Raw genomic sequence first — 23456 nt, 5'->3', positions numbered from 1 at the left:
ACCTTTGCATATAATGTTCAATAAATTATTTTACTCTGTAATATTAGCGAGAGGCTATATAGGGATTCCAGACCCTTGGATTCAATTTTTTCCAGCGCTCAATTGGTCTGTAGCGAGTGCAAATAGGTTCCTTTGGTTGTATCTTTCAACCTCCCCCTTTTGTTGCATTATTTTGCTCCTGTATGCACCAACTAATCAGAACCCATATAATAGGTGAGCAGTAGTATTTCTATTTCGTATAACCTTAATTCTGAAACAGCCAGGACTCTTGGAGAGTCCTTGGAGCAGTTGCTAGACGAAAAGGGTAGAGCTAAAAACTGGCAATGCACACCTAAAATGCAGGCTCTGAGAAAATTTAGACAAAGGTGCTATCACCACATGTACTGTAGCCATGCAAACAGCAGAATGGTGAAGCAGCAATATGTTGCAGAAGCCTTTGAGAGTTTAACGCCTGTGTTCGGAACTTGTGCCGCGCCCCCCCAGCATGACAAGATAATTTTCTTAAAAATCAACCAAAATTTAAAATCTAAGCAAATTAACCAACTGAAATCAACAGTATGGCAGTAGATCTGTTCCAGTAATTCATATTTTACCCTGACAATTACACATGGCTTAACAGCTTGTCTTTAGCTTCCATGGAACGTGTATATAATGCAATATACCAGCAAGATAATACTGTATATGGTCTAAACAATCATTCCTCTATTAAAGTAGCATCACGTTCTCGAATCAAACTGAACATGCAAAATAAAAACGCCAAAAACGGATGACTGCAAGTTCCCACCCTGTTCAGAACCACCCCAGAAATTACATGCCGACTGTACAGACGTCCCAGGTCTTCTAAAGCCCTCCCAAACCATTCCTACTACCTGGGAAAATAACTTCCTTCATTAAAAAAGGAGCCGTTTTTCTTTTGGTTAATTTTTTTAATACAGGATTGAAGCAGGGGGTCTATGGAACTGAACCCCATTAATTTCCTCCAAGGGGGGTGCGAAGATATCTCTGCAGTTTCCAGCTTCCTCGCCACATGGGCCAAATAGGAAGCCACACTGGATGACATCACTGTTTCCTATTGGCCCGGGAGCATTGAAAAGCAGACTGTGAACCCTGCAGTGACTACGTACACCAAACTACGGCAATAAGTACCTCCGGAAGCAAGGGGTCCAAGGAGCTGAAATGAATGATTTTCAGCTCCGGAGAGCCCCTGCTTAATTTCGGTATTTAAAAAATAAATAAATAAAAAGAAAAGAAACTGCTTGATTGCATCTTTAAAATTACAGTGGGTTTGAGGAACATGAGGGCAAATCAACAAAATCAAACAATTCATGAGGATGGTTGGCAGAATTAGTCAAATCCCATAGCTCATTTATAAAGGAAATAAAACTTCATAGATGCACACTAGAAAAAACAAATGAGCATAATGAAAAAGTTAAACAGTTTCCACCAACCTGCAATGCGGTTTTGATCAGACAAACATTGGTGTCTGCTACACTAGGTCTACCTACTCTAAGCTGCCACCAATTTCAAAAGGTGATTTTTCCTTTTGTAACTTCCCACTAAAAATCAATGTTGGCTACTACTTAATGTATATTTAGGGCTAAATAAGCCAATGTGTACATTTAAAGCCAGTGAAAATAATTGAAAAGTCCATTCATAAAACTTTTATTCCACTTACATCAACTTATTACACATGTTCTTTTAACAATTATGCTTGGATTGTTCATGAAAATTTCATAAGACATTAAACAAAGCTAGCCATTATCTCAAGTTATCCCCCTGGTAACTATTTTTTATTTTAATTTTACAGCCACATGCATGTTAGGCAAGTATCAAAAACAAAACAAAAAAAAATAAAAATAAAAAGTTAAATATATGGGTTTGTTTTTTCTGGTGTGCTTGATATACAAGTGAAATTATGGATACCAAGCATGTATATCATTAATGCATCATGTACTTTTGATCGTAGGTCGTTTAAACAATTTAAATACAGATAAAATGGAGAATAGCAAAATAGCAAAAGCAAACATTACGTAACTTTAAAGATAATGGAATGTGAACTGTCTTTCTCCAAAGATTTTGGCTGGATTTTCACTTGCCTTGTTAGGGAACGTTCAGTAAAAATATAGGCATAGGCTTGAAGGAGGATACAGATATTTATTTTTGTTGAATGTGTGGCATTTTCCCTCCAACAATGCTTTAGGAATTACAAAGACAGCGCCTATTGCTGCAACCGAGTATCCCTTATCTTCCATTACACAGATCAATATGCAAGCAGTTCACTTGGCTTGGATATGGGAAATTGTTTTAACACTGGCCTTGTGGTAATCCACAATGTACCATAAAGTACTATGCCAAACATTTAAAACACGTATAAAAATTCCACATCCCCATATTGGCCACCTCAGATGAAAAAGGAAAAGAAAAAAAAAAGTACAGATCTTAACCTTTTCAGTGCCCTGGTGACATACCTGGTACATCACGGGCACTGGCAAGCTTCATTAACATACCAGGCATGTCATGGGCAAATGCTAGTTTTCAAGGGGCTGATTGGGTAGACTGGACAGTCAAATCGAAATGGAAGAGGAGCCCCCTCCACTTTCGTCAGCCGGGAGGGGGGAGAAATCACATGATTGCAAATGCCAAGTGGACCTCTGGCACTGAAAAGGTTAAACTTCCCAAAATGTTAACTGGCTCTACTCCCCTATTATTAAACACAAACCACATGGGAAATATAGAAATCCAAATAGAAGTAACATAAACCTTTCGTAATCGTAAACAAAAAACTATTTGTGGGACAGTAAGGATGACAAATGGTCTATTGTGTAAATTTTAGGCAGACAAAAAAGGGAAGGCCGATTAATTCTCTCCTCCTTCGCCTTGTTCAGCTTCATCCCCTTGGGTGTCCGATGTCCACAACTAAGAAAGGAAATTAAAAAAAATAATTCATGTTTAGCAACGTGCGTGTTCCCACAAATCTTTGGTTCTGATTTAACCACATGCATGCAACAATTCACATAAATATAGCAGATGTTATAACCCCCATGAACTAGCGTTAATGCATTAAATAACGTGTTATCTTAACCATTGTTTTCAATAGCACAGTTAAACACATGGACGTTAACGTCTGCTAAATATATGTAGTAGTGTATATGTATGCAAGTGTGCAACAGGGCTGCTTTAAAATGTTGACATCTTGTGGCATAAAAGCACTGAAAGCTTGTGTATTCACAGACCAGGAGCCAATGTCCTGTCATTGCCACAAAAAGTACCCAAAATGATATAAAGCACTGCGGTCGTACTCGAGGTGATCTCACCAAAAACAAGTATGAAAAGAAATTAAAGCTTAACAACTTTTTTCTTTAGTATATTGAACCTTGTAAATACAGAGAACTCAGACGACTTCTTAAAGCGGCAATCCAAGCATGCAATTTAAAATTATTTATGTAACAGGATTGAAGCAAATGGGTCTCCAGTGCTTAACCCCATTTCACCTACGGGGTGCTGGTAGCCACGCCACTAGCAGGGTTCACATAGTTTTCGAAGCTCCTGCACGCCAATAAGCCGCCGCAACGTCATCCGGTGTGGCTTCCTATTGACGCAAGAGCTTTAAAAACTTTGTCAAGATACCGGCACCCCCTTTGGAGGTCAGTATCTCAGGACGCAGTGGGCCCTCAGAGTTGAAATGAATGGGGTTCAGCTGCTTAAAACCACCTCTTCAAATCGGGCATTTAAAAAAAAAAAAAAACACCAAACCCTCCTTTGTATGTTAAAGAATGAAATTACAGAGCTACAAAAAGCACACTATAAATGAGCACTTTAAAAAATACATTATACACTTACTGTCAAGTTGTCTCTCAGTAATTGCATTATTAGCGTGCTGTCTTTGTATGACTCTTCACTCAATGTATCGAGCTCAGCAATAGCTTCATCAAAAGCCTAAGAGGGTGGGGGGAAAAACAAAACAAAACACAGATTTTATCAAATGAAATAACTTCTATGATTAAATCTATGATGGAACACCAACACATGATAGACTTACAGTCTTTGCAAGAGTACATGCCCTTTCCGGGCTGTTGAGAATCTCATAATAGAACACTGAGAAGTTCAGAGCCAGACCCAGTCTGATGGGATGCGTTGGTTGCATTTCCTTTTTGCTGATGTCAAATGCATCTTGATACGCCATTTGAGATTGGTCCACTATCCCTAGAAATACAAATGCAGTGTTGCATTGTTTTAAATTGTATTTTTCAAAGGCAGGTATTTTTCATCAGGCCTCAAATAATTAACTGCAAGGGATTGTTAATCTGCATAAACAAGCATTTAATTCAGTTCGTCCTCGTTCACGATCAAACATTTCCTTTGAATACAAGTATGGGTGGATGGCAATATCTATAATCCAGCTGATGGGACCAATATTTGAGCAACAAATTTTATATCTTTTGGGGTGTATAGGTTTGTATTTGGAGGCAGCTTGGTGACACTACAAACATGGGAGGTAGGAAATCTTAAATCAGATTTTGACAATGTCCTCAAGCATTGTGAGTTACACGGAAACGCATAAGAGCCAAATGCAAGACATGCTGCCGGTTTATTCTCCCTGAAACCCATGCTGAAGACTAGTGTGACCAGATGGGAGAGTAGCAAGTCCCAGGGCTGTCAGATGCAGCATTAAAACTAAAGACAGCGTGTCAGTCAAACCCATGAGCTGGTATGGGTGAAAGAAGGATTGCTTGCAGGAATGAAAGCAGACAGTGTACAGAAAACAGTGCGCAGAGGGGATTATATGAAAGAAGGGGACAAAGGGCATTGCACAAGGAAGGAAAAGGGGCGGGGGAGGGGGGAAGAAGGTGAATTGCAGGTGAGCTAGGAGATCACGGTGTGCTGAAGAAGAGAAGGAATATGGTACATAGGAAAGAATGGGATCCATGACAAGGAAAAAGGTAAAATAGTTTATTAATTTTAAATGGTTATAGTTTAGAATTATTTCCCCTGGCTAGTGTGTGGAAGGCATGTTTTCAGCACTGTATAGATTAATGAAGTAGTAAAAAAACCAAATACGTTTTGTAGGCTAATACAGTCCAAGTCTTAATTTTAGATGATAGACAAGAGTAATCATTTAGTCACAAGCTTTGCAGTAGAGTTTTTTTTTTTAATATTTAAAGTTCAAAATGCAAATTAAAAAACAAAAACAAAAAAAACCACATTTCCTCCAGAATTAACAATGTCAAGAGAAAGCTGAAAGTTAACCCATACCTTTCTTAACATCGCCAGCAGCTACCTCTGCCAAGTAACGGAAATAGTCTCCCTTCATTTTCAAATAGAAAACCTTGCTCTCTGGTTGTGTAGCATTAGGAACAAGGTATTTTTCCAGAAGATCCTGCAAGTGACAAAAATACACAATTACAAAACTTGAATCCATGTAGCTAGGGAAATCAGGGCATGTTCATCATATATGCCTACATGAGTCAACTGGAATAAAGTGTTTTACTTTTTAATTTATACAAAAAGTGCAGGTCTGTATGTATAATCTCCTTCAGCAAATATTTAACATTCTACTACCCAGCAGCCACGTTTCTCGACTTTGGATTGATTCGGAGTAAAAACAGAAAAATAATTTCTGGAGACACCCCACACACATGCTGCAGAGTTAAGTTCAATAGGGCTACATGGTTTCCTATAAGTCGATTACAATATCAGCTCCCAATGGAGCCACTGCTGCCTAATGGCCGTTTCACATAGGCTCATCCTGTCCTTGGATAGCTAGGAAAAAAGCAAATTCTGTTGCACATGTTGGGGGCGGGGCCTAGAATTTCTTGGAGGTAATACAGTGTTGCTGTGGGGGAATCTGACAATCATTTATAGGCAAGTACACAATATTTTCTGTAAAAACTGCTGCATTAACTGGCAGGACAAAAAAAAAAAAGTATACATATATTAAATTTCTTTCCTTGAATAAATCACAAATAAATGTGCATGTCTGCACAGCAATTATACGTCACAAAGCAGGTTTATTTTAAATAAGCAACAAATTAAAAATAAAAGGCGAGCGAAGAGACCAGACCGTTTAGGACTTCTGTCAGACAATAAGAAAACCCTGCACACAATTCGGAGAAAAAAAAAAAGGTTAGACATTTTGGTCACATGGTGACACTTTTAAAAAAGTTTGACCGTGTGTAAAACAAATGTCCATTAAATAGCCCACTGAATGGTTCCACTCTCAGAAATGACATAGTAACCATAATATGTTATCTCCACTTTATATAAATAATTAATTGTTAGCTACATTGCAAGCAATCTCCTTGGTTAAAGGGCTGCTCTTTTGTTACTCTGTTAAAAAGAACATACATCTAAAACACCCAGCTTCCACATTTTTTTTTCTTTGCCGCTTGCAATGTTGCTCAGTTCTACAATTAAAATGTGTTTAGGACAATACTGCCCCCTCAAGAGCAACAAACAGAATATTTCACTTGTCTTCTCCAATATGTGCACAAACTATTCAGTTGCATTTTGTTTTTACCCTAAACATAAAAATGTTATAATAAAACTGGAATACCACCAAATTGCTGTGCATATGCATGTATTTTTTTTTCCTAAACACTGATGTGCACGAGAATACACATGCGAATGTATGTAAAGCTTTTGGTTCCACAACTTTTACTCCCCCCCCCCTTCACAAGAGTCATGAATAGAAAGTAATTAATTTTTTTATTATATATAAGTGCATGCTGCTTTCAGTTGGGGCTGGCGCTACAATGCAGATTTTGGATCTGTGGCTGCCATGCAACAGGAAATACATTTAAACCAGCATTAATATTTCACACAAGTGATATTCTCGCGTATGCAGCCAGGATGCAAAATGGGAAAGGTTTCTGGACGGTTATGAGATGGAACACAAAACACTAACTTCACCTTTCAGTTACCATAAAACATTAGTAAGCTTGTAGAAGATGTTCAGTCCCTTCCTGTAATGATATGGTGCATGCGCACATCCCTGTCCAAGAACCAAGCAGGTGTCAATGATGGGTGGTGATGTCATTAACAGGAACATCAGACAAAAAGGAGCAAAAAGTAAATTTCTTCAAAACATTCTGGTGTTTATTGTATGTGGATTAATACAAAAGAATCAAGATTTTATTAAATAAATAGGACTTTTGCTGGTGGGTTATCTTTAAAATGCAGGTAACCAAATAGACCACTATTTTAAAAAGCAACAATCACTTAAAGGCACCATCCTCTTATAAACCCTTTGTGAAAGTAATAAACCCTTTCGTTAAACCCCCTCCACCCAAAAAAAATCCCACGTATTGTAACCTACGGCCACCATTCACAATGTTAATATTTAAGACTGCAATATGGACCATAAGGAATTCACTGTTAAACCATTGAAAGGTATGTTACTACATGCTATCACAAATATTAAAGCTGCAATTCAAGAAACATCTAACATGTGTTTTTAATAAATCAGTTCTGTACTATGAGAAAATACTTGTTTTTAATTTTTAAATGCTACAAAGACATTCTTAATGTATTCTAATGTAACAAGCATTTTTGTTCCTATAGCAACCATATATAAAGTCACATCTCCTTCCCCTTCTGAAACAGCATCACCTTTTTTGAGCACTGCCCTCTCTAGGCAGTGAACCAATTGAATCTAGTGCCTGCCTGGTCACATGATCATCACAGAACTTGGCTGTCAGTGCAGCAGAAGAGGACCAAGGATGCATTTAGTGAAAGCCGAGACGAATCTTCAGTGATCAATTACAGGAGAACGAATCAATTAACTAAGTTGCTGATTAGTTGTCAAGGTGAAGATTGTATTAATGAACATATTGAATAAAAAATAAAAAGCTTGAACTGCAGCTTTAAAGGAACAAAAGAAATACCAATTAACTGCATATAAAAGCAACAAGTAGTTTAATATACTTTTATGCCCACTTGCCTAATATGAGTAGCGGAAAGGTCTACGTCAAACAGACTAGAGGATACCAGAAGATTAAGATTTTCAGATTACATTTAGATCAGGTCCTTGGACTTTTACTTTACGACACCAGCAATTTAAAATGCCCATACATTTATAATTCTGTCCTCAAGTTACTTACATTTCTTTAAAAAAACAAAAAAAAAAAAAAAACAAACCCACGGACCTTCTGGCCAAAGCAGATGTAAAAAAGCATGTGTGTAAAAATTATGGAAGCAGCTAGATACACATTTGCTCTTGCTACAAAAGCAGCCTGCAGCACAAGGCAAAGCAATGTGTTGTGGGCCCATTGAGAAGCCAGGGGGTTTACAGCATAGTAGAGAAAAAGGCCACCAGCCCCATTAAAGGAAGTAGCAATGAAGTTAAGCACATTCCAGCAAATCTCACATTCCATACAAGGGCCGTGTAAGATTTCTAACCATTTTTTAATTAACAATTCATTGCCTGGCACTGGGTTGAGAAGAAATGTGGGCTTTTGCAAAGCACTCATGTGCCAAGTACTGAAATAGTCTGGAAGTGTGGTAAGCAACAGGATATACCTCAAGGGCCACATGCTCAGCCCTCAAACCGGGCTGTACAGTCAGAAGGGAAGTTGAAGCAATGGATAGGAGCTTCACCAGTCAGGTTCTTAATACTGGCATACAGATTAATATTTTCCCATTCTTCTCCTTAAACTGAGAAATAGTGATTAGCCCTCATTAGGCAACAGTGGGAGAAGCCATGATTCACATTTCCACTCCATGTACTGGGAAGGGCAGTAAGCAGTTGAGGGCCACCGGTCCTTTAGAATCACTAGTTTGCAAAGAGTTATTTTTTTCTTGCGTGCTGAATGAGGATAAAATGGCACAAGCACATGCTTTCAATTTAACTTGTACAGGCAGGTTAATTCATGACAGTGTTCTTTGAGCTCAGTAGCCAGTCAGTTAAATCCACTTCATACACACATATCCTATCTGCTGCAGGAAGACACTAAGCTCTGCTACCCCTTTCCAATTCTAGGATCATGGCTGAATCAGGAGGTGCAAAAGCAAAACGGCAGGGATTGGCAGTACAAATACTACAACACAATTTAACCATTGTCAAATTTAAAATTCTGAATACCATTTCAAAACTTATTCTGCAGTTCACAGCTTGCTTTGTTGGCCTGTGACAGAAAGCAAACATGCAAACAAGCAACCAGGTGTCACATTTATGCCTATAAAGAGACACCATAGACATGCAAGAACTCCCTGGCATGCATATTTTAACCCAGGAGACTACAATGTGAGAGAACAGCTCTGCTCTTGATGGGGGTAAGTAGTTGCAGCCAGGCACCAATCTGCTCTCCCCAGTTGCTCCACAAAATAGATTGCGTATTTGCAACGCGTTGTTGGGTGGCGTGAGAAGCAGTTAGTAATGACAGCACTGCCTTCGACGGGGGGTGCACACATGCCGTCTTCTGTCCCCTGCAGTAGTAGTTTACATATGAAGAGTTCTCAAAAGCAATTGGCACATGCAGTACTGTGATGAGTACACCTAGTGGTTACAAACGTATCCAATAACTGCACGAGAATGTAGGTTTCTTCAGGACTAAATGATTACTGCAACTAAAATTTATAGCAAGCATCAAATATGAAATACTATAGTTCAGTGGTTCACAAACTGTTATTGGACCACCAGTGTTTCCCGAACCCTTCAAAGTCACTGCACATAGCTCTCCTATCTCCTATCATTACCAAAAGACTTTAAGATGGAGAGAGAGAGAAGAATGTATGTGCGTACACACACACACACACACACACACACACACACACACACACACAGAATATCACTTGTGAGCACATTCACATGTCTTACTTAGACAGGTCTGCAACCCTGCCTTTCAAACATTATCACCAAGCATAAGGCTCCCACTGCGGCAAGGGATTCTGGGAAATGACATACAAATGAGCACACAATGTGTCGCCTTTTGCCTGGAATATCCATTCACATGGTAGCCCGTTTAAGCTGATGCATCGCCGTTCACACAGCTTTTAAGCACAGCATGGGACTTGCAAAGCAAGTACAAACCACTAAGACATGTTTCAACCTTGATGGGTATCAGTGTGAGGTTGGTTTATACTTGCTTTGAAATATTTCTAGGCTGGGTAGGGTGCCCATATACATTTTAAGTTATGGTGGGTGAAAAAGGAGACTAAAAACCTCCACCGTAAGCATATAGCCAATAAAGAATATCCCTTGCCGCAGTGGGAGCACTGTATTCTTGGTGATAATGGTTGAAAGGCAGGGTTGCAGACCTGTCTAAAGCCGAGTCCCCGCTGGCGCTGAACACACAAACGCACGCAAATATAAAATTATAAAGTGCCCACAGTGTATACAGCGCTTTACAAAAGGTGTGTGGCGGAGTGTATACCAATGGTGTAGGTAGGTGTAGAAATGTATGAGGGTGTTGCATTACTATTAGTGTGTGTAAATACTATGTGGTCCCTATTGGTATATAGGGATAGAATTACATGTACATTAGTATGTGTAAGAGACAGCTGTGTGTGGATTCATATATAGTACAGTATGTATAGACATGGCCTTTAGCACTCATGGGAAGAAAGGTTTTAGGTTAGTAGTGACTCATGAAACTGTGGTCTGGGTTTAGGCTACCGCTAAGTGTCCTGAACAGTTGCATAAATTTGTATTCATGCAACCGTCTCTTTCGGTGAGATAGATAGGATATAGATAGAATGTAACATTGTTAAAATAAAAAATAAAAAACCCACAACATGCTATGGGGAAGTAGACTATTTTGAACACTGTTTTATACACGTCTCAAACATATAGTTAGTTCATCAACTGTAGAAATAAAATAAAAAATAAAAATAAAAAAAAAAAGATTTAGAATAAAAAAATACTTTTTCTTCCAGTACATAAATTAATAAGTAAGCCGACAGCTCCTGAGCAGTACCCATAAAGATAAAATTAAAAGAGAAATGCAAGAGTCAATAGGGGTTGTTCATGAAACTGAGATAATGCAGATTGGGGGTTTCTGTGCAGTAGTACCCCAATTAAGTCAATTCCCACTGAAGTCATTAGCAGTCTCCGAGCAATTCCCCAGATCGGCACTTACCATTTAATGAATATCCCCCAATGTGTAATGAAAACCTTTACAAGAAGCACATCACTTTCCTGCTTGGGCAATTTTCACTTTGAGGGAGAGTTTCTCCTTGCACTCAAGTAGAGGTAGGTGGATGAGTCTTGACAATCATTGCAGGATAAGCACTGTTACAGGATTGGAACCATGGGTGGGTGGAAGAGAGACCTCTGAATGGGGGAGTGTTTGTCAATCAAGAGCTTCCTCTTATTTTCAAGTAACAAAAGGTAGGGGCAGAAAGGGACATTTGCATGTGCAAATTTAACCCATAGTTAAAGACAAGAGGAAGTTTAGGTAGAGAAAATCAATTCCCTCCCATGTCTCGGTTAACCATGTGTACAAATTATGATATCACTTTTTTAATATATAGAATATATATGTCACACGAACAAGACCAATGTAGTCATTAAGGATTCTCACCAGAACATCATTGCAGATGTCTCTCAGCTCTGCTTCAATCTTCTCCCTGTATTCTCGAGCCATCTGCTGCTTTTTGTCACTTCCTTCCGTCTTTTGCTCAATACTAGAGACGACCCTCCATGACGACCGACGGGCACCTACTACATTTTTGTAGGCCACTGAGAGAAGGTTCCTTTCCTCGTTGGACAGTTCAGCTCCTTCCTCAGTCACTCGCTTCATGCAAGCTGCCATGTCATCATATCTCTCGGCCTGCTCAGACAACTTGGCCTTCTGTACAAGCTCGTTTTTATCCATGGTTGATTTATCTGGAAGAGAAGCAAAGTATTTTGTCTTATTGACCGATTCCATTATAAATCTCATCTAGGAAAATGTAAAGACTTGTCAAATCATAGGTTGAACTTGATGGACGTATGTCTTTTTTCAACCTCATCTACTATGTAACTATGTAAAATCTATTGATTCCATTACTTAACCCCTCCAGTGCTAGGAGCCATCAACACAAGGCCCATTCAACAGTTAAGAGAACAAATCAGACCTTTCTGACATTGAGCCCTTCATTCTGCAAGCAGTCTTTATAAAACCACTCAAGTCAAAGCACCTTATTTGCAGAAACCTACCTATATGTGATATAATCTGGGCAATATTGGTTTTGACTTGCATCATAACTTCCAAAATGCAAGTGACTGCAGGGTGACATCAATAGTCAATCAGGCCATCAAAATTGGTGTTGACCAAGGAAGGAATGCAATTATGCATACTTAAATGACAGGACTTTCAGCCAACATGCTACACCTCTTCCCATCTCAAATGCTACACCTCTTCCCATCTCAAATGAGTTTGAGATGTATTAACATATTTAAGCACGGCATCTAATAATTTTAAAAAACTAACAAAGCTCATAACTCCAGATCAATGCAGTATATACGAACCCCACAAAATCAGTTAATCTTACTCAACCAAGTAATGATACGTGAAACAAAAAAAATGTATGGACAAAATGTGCACGTGTTGGTGATTTAGAGTGTACAATTTTTAAGCATATAAAATCGGGATCGATCTTGGTTGTTTTAGCGCGAGTCGGGACTACGTATGTCGAACTTCTACTTAAAGTTATGGAAGTTTGTTCAAATCATAAAAAAATAAATGGATCTGTTACAAGAACTGCATCAGTTGTGTTCCGGGCCTTACTTATTCACAGTTGTGCACTTAGAATGCCTACAACCCAAACTTTAAACATGCATAAGAGGAATAAATTTACTTTTGGTAAAACTTGTGTGCAAATGATTAAAAAAAAATTTAAAAATAGGCTACCAAGCCAATACATTTTTCATACAAGAGCTACTTAAATGCAAAGCAACACAATCTCTGCAGGACTTCAACTCGGAAAGCAAACATTTATGATACTATAATTACATGTGAAGTATTCCCTACTATTGTGACAAAGTAGGTGTACAGTATCTTTTCTGCATTATTGCGAGACTAAAGCACGCACACCGATTTATTTTGGTAAACCTTACACAAACAAAAACTTAATTGTTTTGCAAAACAACAGAAACTGAAGAGTAATGTTTGGGCTAATGCTTATAAAATGGAAAAGCTAAACTATGTTTTTCATTGTGTCACCCATAACAGAGAATGTTAGTTGTGACTTCTATTGTAAACACATCTAGTATCGTTTCTGAAACTAGCCTGGAGAGTTTTTGTAATGCTACAGAAAACAGCTTGCAACATTGAATGCATAAATTGTTAAAATAATAATAAATAAAAAAAAAACACCACGGTGGTGTGTGTGTGTGTGTGTGTGTGTGTGTGTGTGTGTGTGTGTGTGTGTGTGTGTATATAGAGAGAGAGAGAGAGAGAGAGAGAGAGAGAGAGAGAGAGAGAGAGAGAGAGAGAGAGAGAGAGAGAGAGAGAGAGAGAGAGAGAGAGAGAGAGAGAGAGAGAGAGAGAGAGAGAGAGAGACTCAAGAAAAATTAGGCCTCGTTCAGGGTGCCAGAGGCAGGCGTTGGAGGCGGGCGTTCGGGAGGGAGGCAGTCTGCTGGGCGATGTGTGTTCATCCCCAGCAGACGTTTTCAGGAGTTGAGGAGGGGGAGGGGCTACAGACGGCAGGTTAGGGATCCAAGTTGCAGTCTTGAAATCATTCTCAAGAATGATTTCATTGGCAGCCGAGGTCCCAGTGACGCAGCTGCAGCTTCAAAAAACGAATTTTTTGTTTATTGAAACTGTAGCCAGCGTCAACTCCGGGCTTCGGAGACAGGGCAGCTGCTACCCTGACAACCAGTATTCAATTTGAATACTTTGTGTCCCACGGCAGCACGCACGGCAGCACGCCCTCCCTCCGAAGCCTGCACCCTGAACGAGGCCATAAAGAGCAAGGCTGCACTTAATCAAGCATTTCCTCCAGCCATAGCATTCACAAAGCCAAGAGAGAGGAGGTAAAGATTGGGCCATGCCTGTGCAAAGTATTGTGACAAACAAAAAAGGGAGTAGCTAAAGTAAAGAGCACTGCTACACTTTATTGTAAAACATTCAAAATTGTATAGAATGTATGCATTTTGTATTGCAAGAGATTGCAACAACTATTAAGTGTAACTTCGAAAACAAATCTCAGAACACACAAATTACTACAGCATGTGGAACTCACTCTTTTCATTAGCATTTTATACCCCACTGGAACATTCTGCTGTGATTCTAAAGTTTCAATGCATTACAGCAGGGGTGCACACACTTTTCAGTCTGCGCCCCCCTGCCTGCGCTACCCCCCTCGGCATCAAATGACGCTGTTGGTCACATGACCCCCGCAGTGTCATTTGAATCTGCATCGACGAAGACAAGGTAAATGAAGTTGCAGAGGCCTCACACGATCCCCCAGCATGTAATTTAAATACTTTGGGGAAAAGCATGGGGCCTCTGCAACCGCCGATACCTCCCTCCCTCCCCGGGAAATCTTGCGTGTCCCCCAGCATTACAGCCGTGAATTATAATAGTTCACATGCTTTCCGCTGGTTACAGTTCCATGTAGGCGACAGAATTTTTTTTTATAAAGAACTTAATTGTTTTCCATAAAATAAGTAAATTTTACAATGCTTACAAAAATTAGGCTGCACTTATAGTGTCGGCGATAGCGTCAAAATGAATGCATTGCCGTCGTCGCGTGCACTTATAGTAAGCGCGACGGCTTGGTCGTGATCGCTGGAAGTCATCTCAATTTGTTTTTCCAGAGACCGCATACGGATGTCACCGGCACCAAGCGTAGCCTTAGCTGCTTTGTTCCTTTGAAAATGCAGCAAGTAGTTTCTCCCTCTTTTGGGTGTCTCAGTTGGGAGACCGTCAATTAAGAATTTCTTCTAGCCTTATCAGAAAGTCTATAAAAAGTGAGGGGTAACTATTTTGCACAGACAAGGCCCAGTCTTGTTGAACTCAGTGGCAGACAAAAGGGGAGTAGCCAGAGGAAATCAAACACCTCCCAAGTCTCAGCTCACTACGAGATCTATATATTTATCTCTAACCAAGAGGCATTCACCTAGATTTACCCCACAACATGTCACTTTGATAAGAAAACCTAATAGGTCTGTCCCTTTAAGACAAGCCTCCCTCCCCCCGCCCAAAAAAAACATCTTCTGGAGTCATTTTACATAATACTGCAATCGTGCAATGCGGCAACACGTTCAAATCTAATTTAGTACAGTATACAAGTGTAAGGAGACGACCAAAATGATGCAGATGTCAAATTAGTGATTCAAAGACGTGAAAACAGGTTTTAACACTTTGAACAGGGCTTAATACTCCCAACTACAAAATATAACTTGTATTTTGTGATGTATCAAATTGGGCAAAACTGGAGTTCCAACAAGTAGTTCTAATGAAATAAATCTATGCAACCTCAATTAAAAAATGTGCGCAAAATTAAAGCCATCTTTGGCAGTGCTTTGCAGAGAGCGAGAAGGTTAAATAATGTTAAGAGGAATCAGTGGAAGGCAATGCAGATAAAACACTCAAATAAGGTTGTAAATCCTTTAACAAACCACTTTGATATAAGCAATTCTGCTAAAAACACAAAATCTCCTGATTCAATGAATACTTCCTAAAATACACAGAGAAAAACATTTTTTTTTGCAGGGGAACCTGTGATATTTACACTGTCAATATATACCCAACAAGACTATATTAGCTGCCCACTAAATTATGGATATTTAAAGTGTAGCATGAATTACACATATATATATATATATAAATTTATTTCCCCTATAATGTGTTCAGGCCTACAAAGAGTAAAAGCAATTTCATTTCTAGTACATAGGAGTGCAGCCTTATGTTACATCGAGAATATGGAGCGCTTTGAAAGAGGGAAACCATACCCTACCTTGTTATCGGACAGGCCAAGACTTAGCTATGACTGGGCATCTAGAATTCCCTAGCTGTTCACCTGTGGAAAGACACTTTGCAAACAAATGGGTATATAAGTGTAAAGTTATTGTTTTTCAGAGAGATATATATCCTTTATCCAGAGGATAGTCAAAACGTTGGGCCAATAAGACACACTTGCAATTTCTGGTGTGCATCATATCCCTTTGTTACTTTTGTACAGTACCTTATAGGTATTTTGATAGCAGTACCCTCTGCAGTAGTCTGGTCTGTACCCCCCAATCCCTTTACATTCACTATCTATATATCAAAAAACGGAATATTTCAAATTGTGATTTCATGCGTTTTCCCCCCCAAAAAACTCACTTTGAGGAATTATATATAGCTCTTCATAACAGATGAACTTGCATGCACCTGTAACCGAAAGATAACCAGCAACAAACTGGAAAGCCATAACGAGACCAAAAAGTCGTTTTTAAAGGTCTGCCTAACCAATTCAGTTTAATGAATGGGTTTAGAAATCAATACTCTTTCACTGAATCACTTGTGTGTCTTGGATTTTTATTTTCTCAATCTAATGCTCCCGCCCTAAAGTAGCAGCTCTGAACTGCTCTGCCCTGCAGAGCTGAGCCACAGTAGCCCCCGCCCTAGATTACATGAGCGAGCGTCTGAGGCCGCCCACAGGGGAAGGTGCGGCCCAATAGACAAGCGCCCGCCCAGGTTACCGTGGAGAATGGCTTCACTTTTCCCCGTCACGGTGGCTGCTCTTGCATCACCTTTCCCCCGTGACTGCGTCCCGGTCGGAAGCTTCACAGCGATAGCAAAAATGCCGACGCAAACCGATTTAATACGGCCCCATGTCCCTGACCGCCCAGCGGCACCCGCCGCTCCCGTAAAGCTGTGTGCGGCGAGCCTGGGTAAATACACGAGGCAGCGCTGCCTTTCACAAGCGGCTTCTCCATAGCTCGCACACTACGAGTATCGCGCCCACTCTTCTAGGATTCCGGGGACCTGGAAGGCGCGCCGGTGTTCAGAGAAATCTTACACCCACGTCATATAATAATACCGACAATCACGCTCTGCCGCGCCCCCACCCCATACAGAAGCATCCTTTACAAAGAGACTCCAATGCATTGATGGCTCCCCTGGCAGCGTAGAGGTTAACCAAGCAAGCCACAACGTGTTGTGCGAGTATTAACAAGAACAGAAATGCACGCAAAAAAAGTGAGCATTAAAACCACACCCAAAGCTAAAAAACCACGCTGCGGTAATCCGAGGTGACTCCTTCAAATGCTCAAGGGGAAAGGGAATTAAACATTAACCGAATTTACATTCAGCATTCCCTTAATGTTAACCAAATAGTGTATTTCTATCCCCCCAAAGGGTGAGAAGCCACTAAGCAAGATGAAAGAGCGAGGCTAGAAATAATGTATTCTTGATTAGCAGCATAAATTCATAGCTGGCCTTGCAGTATTGAAACGGTTAAGCATTACACCACTATAGCATTTTTCTCTCAAAACGATAGAGCAACTAAAAGGGATCTCAAGCGCTGGTGGGTTTACAGGAGGACAGCATAGATGTAAGCAGCAGGGAACGAAGGAGGCTATAGAGCCTGCTCGCCATGACGGCGAGGAGGAGGAAGGGGGTAAAATGCAATCAGATAGAAATTTCAGGGCCCAGTCTGGATCTGCCATGTTACCTGTTTGCACTGTCTGGCTACTCGTGCAGTAGAAAGAGTGAGTACAATTTATAAGAGTCCTAGACGCCCTAGTTTTATAGCATGGGAGGAGGCCCCTTCTAATTATATATGCCAATCTATCAATCACCATGAGAAAGGGTATATACCAAGAGTGGCTCCACCCACCATTGCATCATGGGTCTCGTAGTCTATTTTTAATTTTAGAAAGGGGAGGTTGTTACAGGGCCTGCTTAATATCCCCCCGTCAACTAACTAAAGTTTGCCAGATTGAGGATTAACATCTCCATTGTTAGATGGATATCACTTAAACCACGACTCATATTTTACAATGCTCCCTAGGATTTATAGTCCACATAAGAAATTGCAAATTCAGAGCAATGTTAACATGACAGAGGAAAGAAAGAAAACTACAAAACCTCTTCCAAAACGGGTGTCAACAAGTGACCACATTCAGTACAACTTATTTAAGAGAGCTACATAGACTGGAGAGATCTTAAGAAAGGCACTGTCTGTATATCATATTTTCCCTGTATGGTGTTGAGGCTACTGTAGCACAGAACAGATTTCCATATCAATTATTTGGGACGAAATACCATGGGGTACGCTCAATGTCTTCAAAATATAAATTCAAAGAAATACATAAAATGGGATACTTCCTCGATAATCAATAACCACTTTAAAAGGCCCACAAAAATGTAAAACGAACATTCACAGAAAACGATAGCAGGTCTTTTTAGTATGATCAAGATAAAGAGTAATTAAAAGTAGTTGTTGAAATGTAGGGGGGGGGGCTGGTTTACAGGTTAAAAGGTGGGTTGGGGGGGCTGGTTTACAGGTTAAAAGGTGGGTTGGGGGGCTGGTTTACAGGTTAAAAGGAACATACCAATCCCTTCACATATCTAGTAATGTGTCTTCGAGGCATTAGGATTATGATCACCCAGTTATCTGCTCGTATCTGTAAAGGCCTCACAAACAATGACATCTCTCCGTGTGAAGTGGAGACATGCATTGGTGAGTATAATTGTAAATTATTGTTCGGGGCGACCTTTGCCGCAACCCCCATCCTTGAAGGGGTGAGTGCAAAAAGCTGTACGTCAACAAGCCTATTTTCTCTATTCCCATTATGTGGATTCCTCACAAATCCTCACCTTCTCGGAAAGCCTCCCACGGGGAAGCAGCCTGCAAGGCATTGCCCAGACGGAAACCTCCCTTTGAGTATCAGGAATGCGGGGGGAGGGGCAAACCTGCTATAGCCAATATAGATATGAATCAACCACCATGTACAGACCTATTTTCTTCGGATCTTAATAATCCTGGGGTGTGTAGGACACTGCGGGAGCAGGGTGACCTTTAGATCATCCACTCCTATACCATATTTTGCCTCATCTAATTAGTACTTTGTAGGCCCCTTCAGATCAACAGAACCTAGCCAGTGAGGGGTTATAAATTGTAAATAGTATTTAAAGCCCCTAAAATACACTCAGAAAATAGTACACGGTATGATTATATTGACCTTTAAAATCACCCATCTCAGCCCTTGAAAGGGCCTATAAAACATTGCTCAGATTAGCATCTGGATTGCGAAATGCAAGGGATCTACGCGATCACAAAAAAAAAAAGCCACGAAATGGTGCAGTTTATAGACAACGAGGTCATTGTGACCTTAGCACCTCGAGTGCAAGAGGGGCCTGCGACGCATCGCATCTGAGGGGCGAATTTGCACTTCAGGGGGTAAGGTCACCAACCCACCCTCCATATGAGCATCGCATTCCGACATCAAGGGGTGTGTATAACGCCCCCCCCCCCCCCAGGTAGCCCCCACCCCATTACGAGGCCCCTGTCACCTTGTCCCCTCGCGGCTGACCCAGCAGAGTATGATCGCACGAGAGACACCTCCCTCCCCGGGGGGGCTCAGAGAGAGAGTGTGGGGGAGGGACAGTGCCTCACCTGTGCTGCAATGTCTGCTGCTGCAGATTTTTTGTTGTTTGTTGCATGTGAATGCAAAAAGGCGGCGGGGGGAGGGGGACATACAATAGCCCTACATCTCAGGGGCACACACAGGGCGGACTGACCTGTATGTGAGATGAATGGAGAAAGAGGGGGCATGTGTCTGTAGTACCCGTGCTGATAATAGAATAAGATATGTATGTGCTCTTGTGAAGAAAAGATCCCACGTGATACACCTTCCGCCACAACCTTAGCGTGAAATACTACATTATTAAACGTTAGAAAAGCAGGAGTGCAGATATCCGGCTCTAAATGTTACACATTGTCTTTTATATGTAAATATACACATACAGACAGTGTAATATGCACACAACGCGAACATGGAGATAGCCTCCATATATGGGGCTGTAAAAGGAGGCTCTCCAAGGAAAGAGGCGATGGAAAGGTGGGAGGGAGACACGGGCACCTCCCCACCGCCTTTTATGTGGCTTAAAAAAATAATAATGAGATTTCACTACTACATGAAAATGTGAAAGCTGGTCAATTGTAATAGATTAGAAGCTCACCGGGGGAAATAGAGAGCAGCCCCCGGCTCATTCCCACTGCCCGTCCCCACCCACATCATGAACAATGAAGGGAGCCGGGCGCTAGCTTTCCGCGGGCGCGGTTGCCCCCGCACCCTCCCCCCACCCGTTGTAACGTTATTATCAGTCACGTTCCCCGCACCCCGTTATTACCTGGTGTCAGGGGGAGCACGGATCTGTGCTTTGCTCTCGGCGGGTCCCCGGGCTGAGTGAAGAGTGAATGTGCGCGCGCGCGTCTCTCTGGCTGCCGCTGGGAGAGTCCGGTCGATCCAACGGGGTTTCCTCCAATCGTCGAGCAGGGGCCGGGGGAGTGACGTCAAGCGCTGCTATGGCAACCGCTGATTTCGGGTGCCCGCGCGGCACACCCGCCCGGCCATAACCGCCCGCTTGGGTAGCCCCGCCCCCGGGCGCCGCGGGCGCGCGCCGGTCAGGGACAGACAGGAACGAAGAGGAGGATGAGGTGTTGTGGCGGAGACAGGCATTATTATATAAAAGGCTGCAGTGTCGCCGGCCAGGCTCGGGCCTGTGTTCTAAAAGAGACCTTGAAACGTGTCCTGATTGTGACAAACTCTTGTTGTATCTGACATTTGTTTGGTGGGAGATTAGGGGAACTGACAGTGAGTGTCAACCAGACACCCCCTGTGGTCACATAAAATGGCATACTCACACGGATCCAATTAGATCATAAGCTCTTCTGCCTACAGATAACTAATATTCTGATTGCACAGGTGTGAAAAAGCACACATTGTACATGCATGTAGCCACATTTCCCCCTGTGTCAGGGCGACTACGTGTGCTGCCATACCTGTGTGACAAAAGAGGAGGCCTGATCCTCTGCCACTGGGGAGCCTGGGGTGTATATATCTACTAAACAGTCCACATGAGAAGGATCCTCACATAGTAGGATAGGCTCTCCCAAGACAATATGCCCAGTAATACACACACAGAGTATGGGGAACAGTATTTACTGGGAGGTAATAAACAATGACAACAATAGGAACAGCAATAGACATATGTATACCAACCCGTGGAATATCCCCACAGTACTTGGGTGCAGGGGCACCAGTGTCCCAGTGTCCAGACCCCAATGGCCTTTCCCACCCCCAAATCTGAGAAGCGCTGCCCACGTGAATGTTGTTGCACTTATGCAGATACCTTCCCGGGCGCTCCAGCCCTGGGTGTAGCTGAACACCAGTCAACGGTCAGTCTGCTCCAACTACGCCTTCCGCCTCCGCGTGTGGGGGCCTCCAGCAGGAACGTCCCAACAAGATAGTCTCTGAACGTAGGTGGTCTGATCCCAGACCACAAGTTACGCATCACTGCGTGGCGTAGACACTGTCCCTAATACTACACAACACATGGAAAAAGAGTCCCTAACTATGGGCTTCCCTATACAGCTGCAGTTGCCTACTGTGAGTCGGGGACTAACTGGGGCTTACAGGGGAAAGCTGGCCTAGTCCCAGGGCTACTGGCACCTGGGACAGTACCTTCCTCTTCTGTACCCTACCAACTCCCCACCTCGCATGCTGAGCGCGCCAAATGTATCCCTGTTTGCTGAGATCCTGGTAACCCTATAGGCTGTATTCTCCCATGTGGTGTGCGCCTCCGAGGCTGCTGGGACTTGTAGTTCCCTTGCAGATCTATGGGTGTAATGGCTGCCGCTGGCATTATATTGCGCATGCGCCAGGTGTACAAAGATGGCCGCTGCAACCCTAGATACTATCTGCGCATGCGCGAACCTTCTCTGCGCATGCGTGCGCACAAAAAATGGCGACGCCCTTTGCGGAGCACCGGCGACCCGCTCGCCAGCTCACAATCTCCCTGCAGCAACCACACAGCCGTCCCTGTCACGCAGCCCGGAGGTAAGAGGGGAACCTGGCTATGTGTGAAACTGCATACTAATATCATTTTTTTAGGGCAGCTGCCTAGACTCTCTCTAATATATTTTTGGTTCACATATACCTTCAGCCTTCCAATATTTTTTTTCTTATTGCTTTACAGAGCAAAGGTCTGTGACAAATTAATCAATGCTATATACATTGCTACTCAACAAATCCCAGACATTAAAGAAGCAAAAACTTAATAAATGCTCAAATACCTGATCCATCAGTCACTGTGTGCAGTATTAATGCACTTCTCAGATACCCCCGCTACAGCTATATTATGTAGGGAATGGTGCTTAAAGGGGCATGGATAGTAGTAGGACTGAAGATGGACAGAACCCCTATGTAGCACTCTATTCCTATGTGAGATGGTGGATAAATGTAAAACATGATTTATTCAAAACTTCGTTAAAACAATGGGGTTTAAAACAATAATTAAATATTACCAAGCGCTTTATAAACTCTTGGGGTAGGTGTACTCCAGAGGAGTGGAGGTATATAGTAGATAGTAAAGTCCAGTGTTAGTGAATTCACTGGCCCTAGTTAAATTAATCCTAATTGGCGTCAGTGATCATGATTTGGTGCATAACTAACTAGGATTGTTACATACAACCAACATTACTATAACTGGCTGCAACATATAGCAGCACAGTATAAGATCTCTGTGTATTGGTGCACCAACTAGTACTCAATTACTGTGGCACTACATATAGGGTTACTATTTTCATTCCCTCACCTAACCATCCCCTAGATAATCACTGCATATGAGGATTACTAGGGCCAGTGAATTCACTAACACTGGACTTTACTATCTACTATATACCTCCACTCCTCTGGAGTACACCTACCCCAAGAGTTTATAAAGCGCTTGGTAATATTTAATTATTGTTTTAAACCCCATTGTTTTAACGAAGTTTTGAATAAATCATGTTTTAAATTTATCCACCATCTCACATAGGAATAGAGTGCTACATAGGGGTTCTGTCCATCTTCAGTCCTACTACAGTATTAATGATAAAGAGAAGGAAATTGCAGCAATGAAGGTTATAAGCAAGAAGATGGCTGCAAAAGAAATATACAATGAAGGGCCTGTGATTGACAACCAGCTCAAATGGAAGAGATGCTTGGCTATATTTTAAACAAGGGGAGTAGAAAAACTAACACTGATGACTTGCGAAACTGTATCAAACTCTGTTTCAGACTGGACATCTCCAGTTCACACAGGCCTGCTACTGAATAGTGTTAAAAGTATAGAGACTGCATTCCTCAAAAAAAAAAAAACACAGTCCTCAGATTCAGGAAATATTGTAAAGCAACAACAAAAAGTGTAAAGCAAGCTGCTTACACTAGATCCTGTCATAGCTCTCATAGTATATATTGTATTGTATTGTATGTCTTTATTTATATAGCGCCATTAATGTACATAGCGCTTCGCAGTAGTAATTCACGTGGTAATCAA

General features: G+C 41.5%; 1 protein-coding gene across 1 annotated transcript; it reads right to left on the bottom strand.

The window, feature by feature from the left end:
- Positions 1–1646: 1646 nt before the first annotated feature.
- On the bottom strand, positions 1647–20427 carry YWHAZ (tyrosine 3-monooxygenase/tryptophan 5-monooxygenase activation protein zeta). Its single transcript, XM_075582587.1, has 6 exons — positions 20268–20427; positions 11520–11824; positions 5254–5377; positions 4040–4203; positions 3841–3936; positions 1647–2916 (listed from the first exon to the last, which is right to left on the bottom strand). Exons 2-6 carry the CDS (start codon positions 11811–11813, stop codon positions 2857–2859), a joined length of 738 nt encoding a protein of 245 aa, XP_075438702.1. The 5' UTR covers positions 11814–11824; positions 20268–20427; the 3' UTR covers positions 1647–2856.
- Between the last annotated feature and the right edge of the window lie 3029 nt (positions 20428–23456).

The sequence above is a fragment of the Ascaphus truei genome, chromosome 2 (assembly GCF_040206685.1).
Source record: "Ascaphus truei isolate aAscTru1 chromosome 2, aAscTru1.hap1, whole genome shotgun sequence".
NCBI classification, from domain to species: domain Eukaryota; kingdom Metazoa; phylum Chordata; class Amphibia; order Anura; family Ascaphidae; genus Ascaphus; species Ascaphus truei.
Note: the sequence above shows the minus strand (reverse complement) of the source record. Positions and strands in the feature narration are given on the sequence as shown.

Coding starts and splice junctions, on each gene's coding strand:
- YWHAZ (XM_075582587.1), bottom strand. CDS start 11,813: ATGGATAAAAACGAGCTTGTACAGAAGGCCAAGTTGTCTGAGCAGGCC. Junction 4,204..5,253: donor TGCTGGCGATGTTAAGAAAG/GTATGGGTTAAC, acceptor TTGTATTTCTAG/GGATAGTGGACCAATCTCAA. Junction 2,917..3,840: donor TACTGAGAGACAACTTGACA/GTAAGTGTATAA, acceptor TTCCTTTCTTAG/TTGTGGACATCGGACACCCA.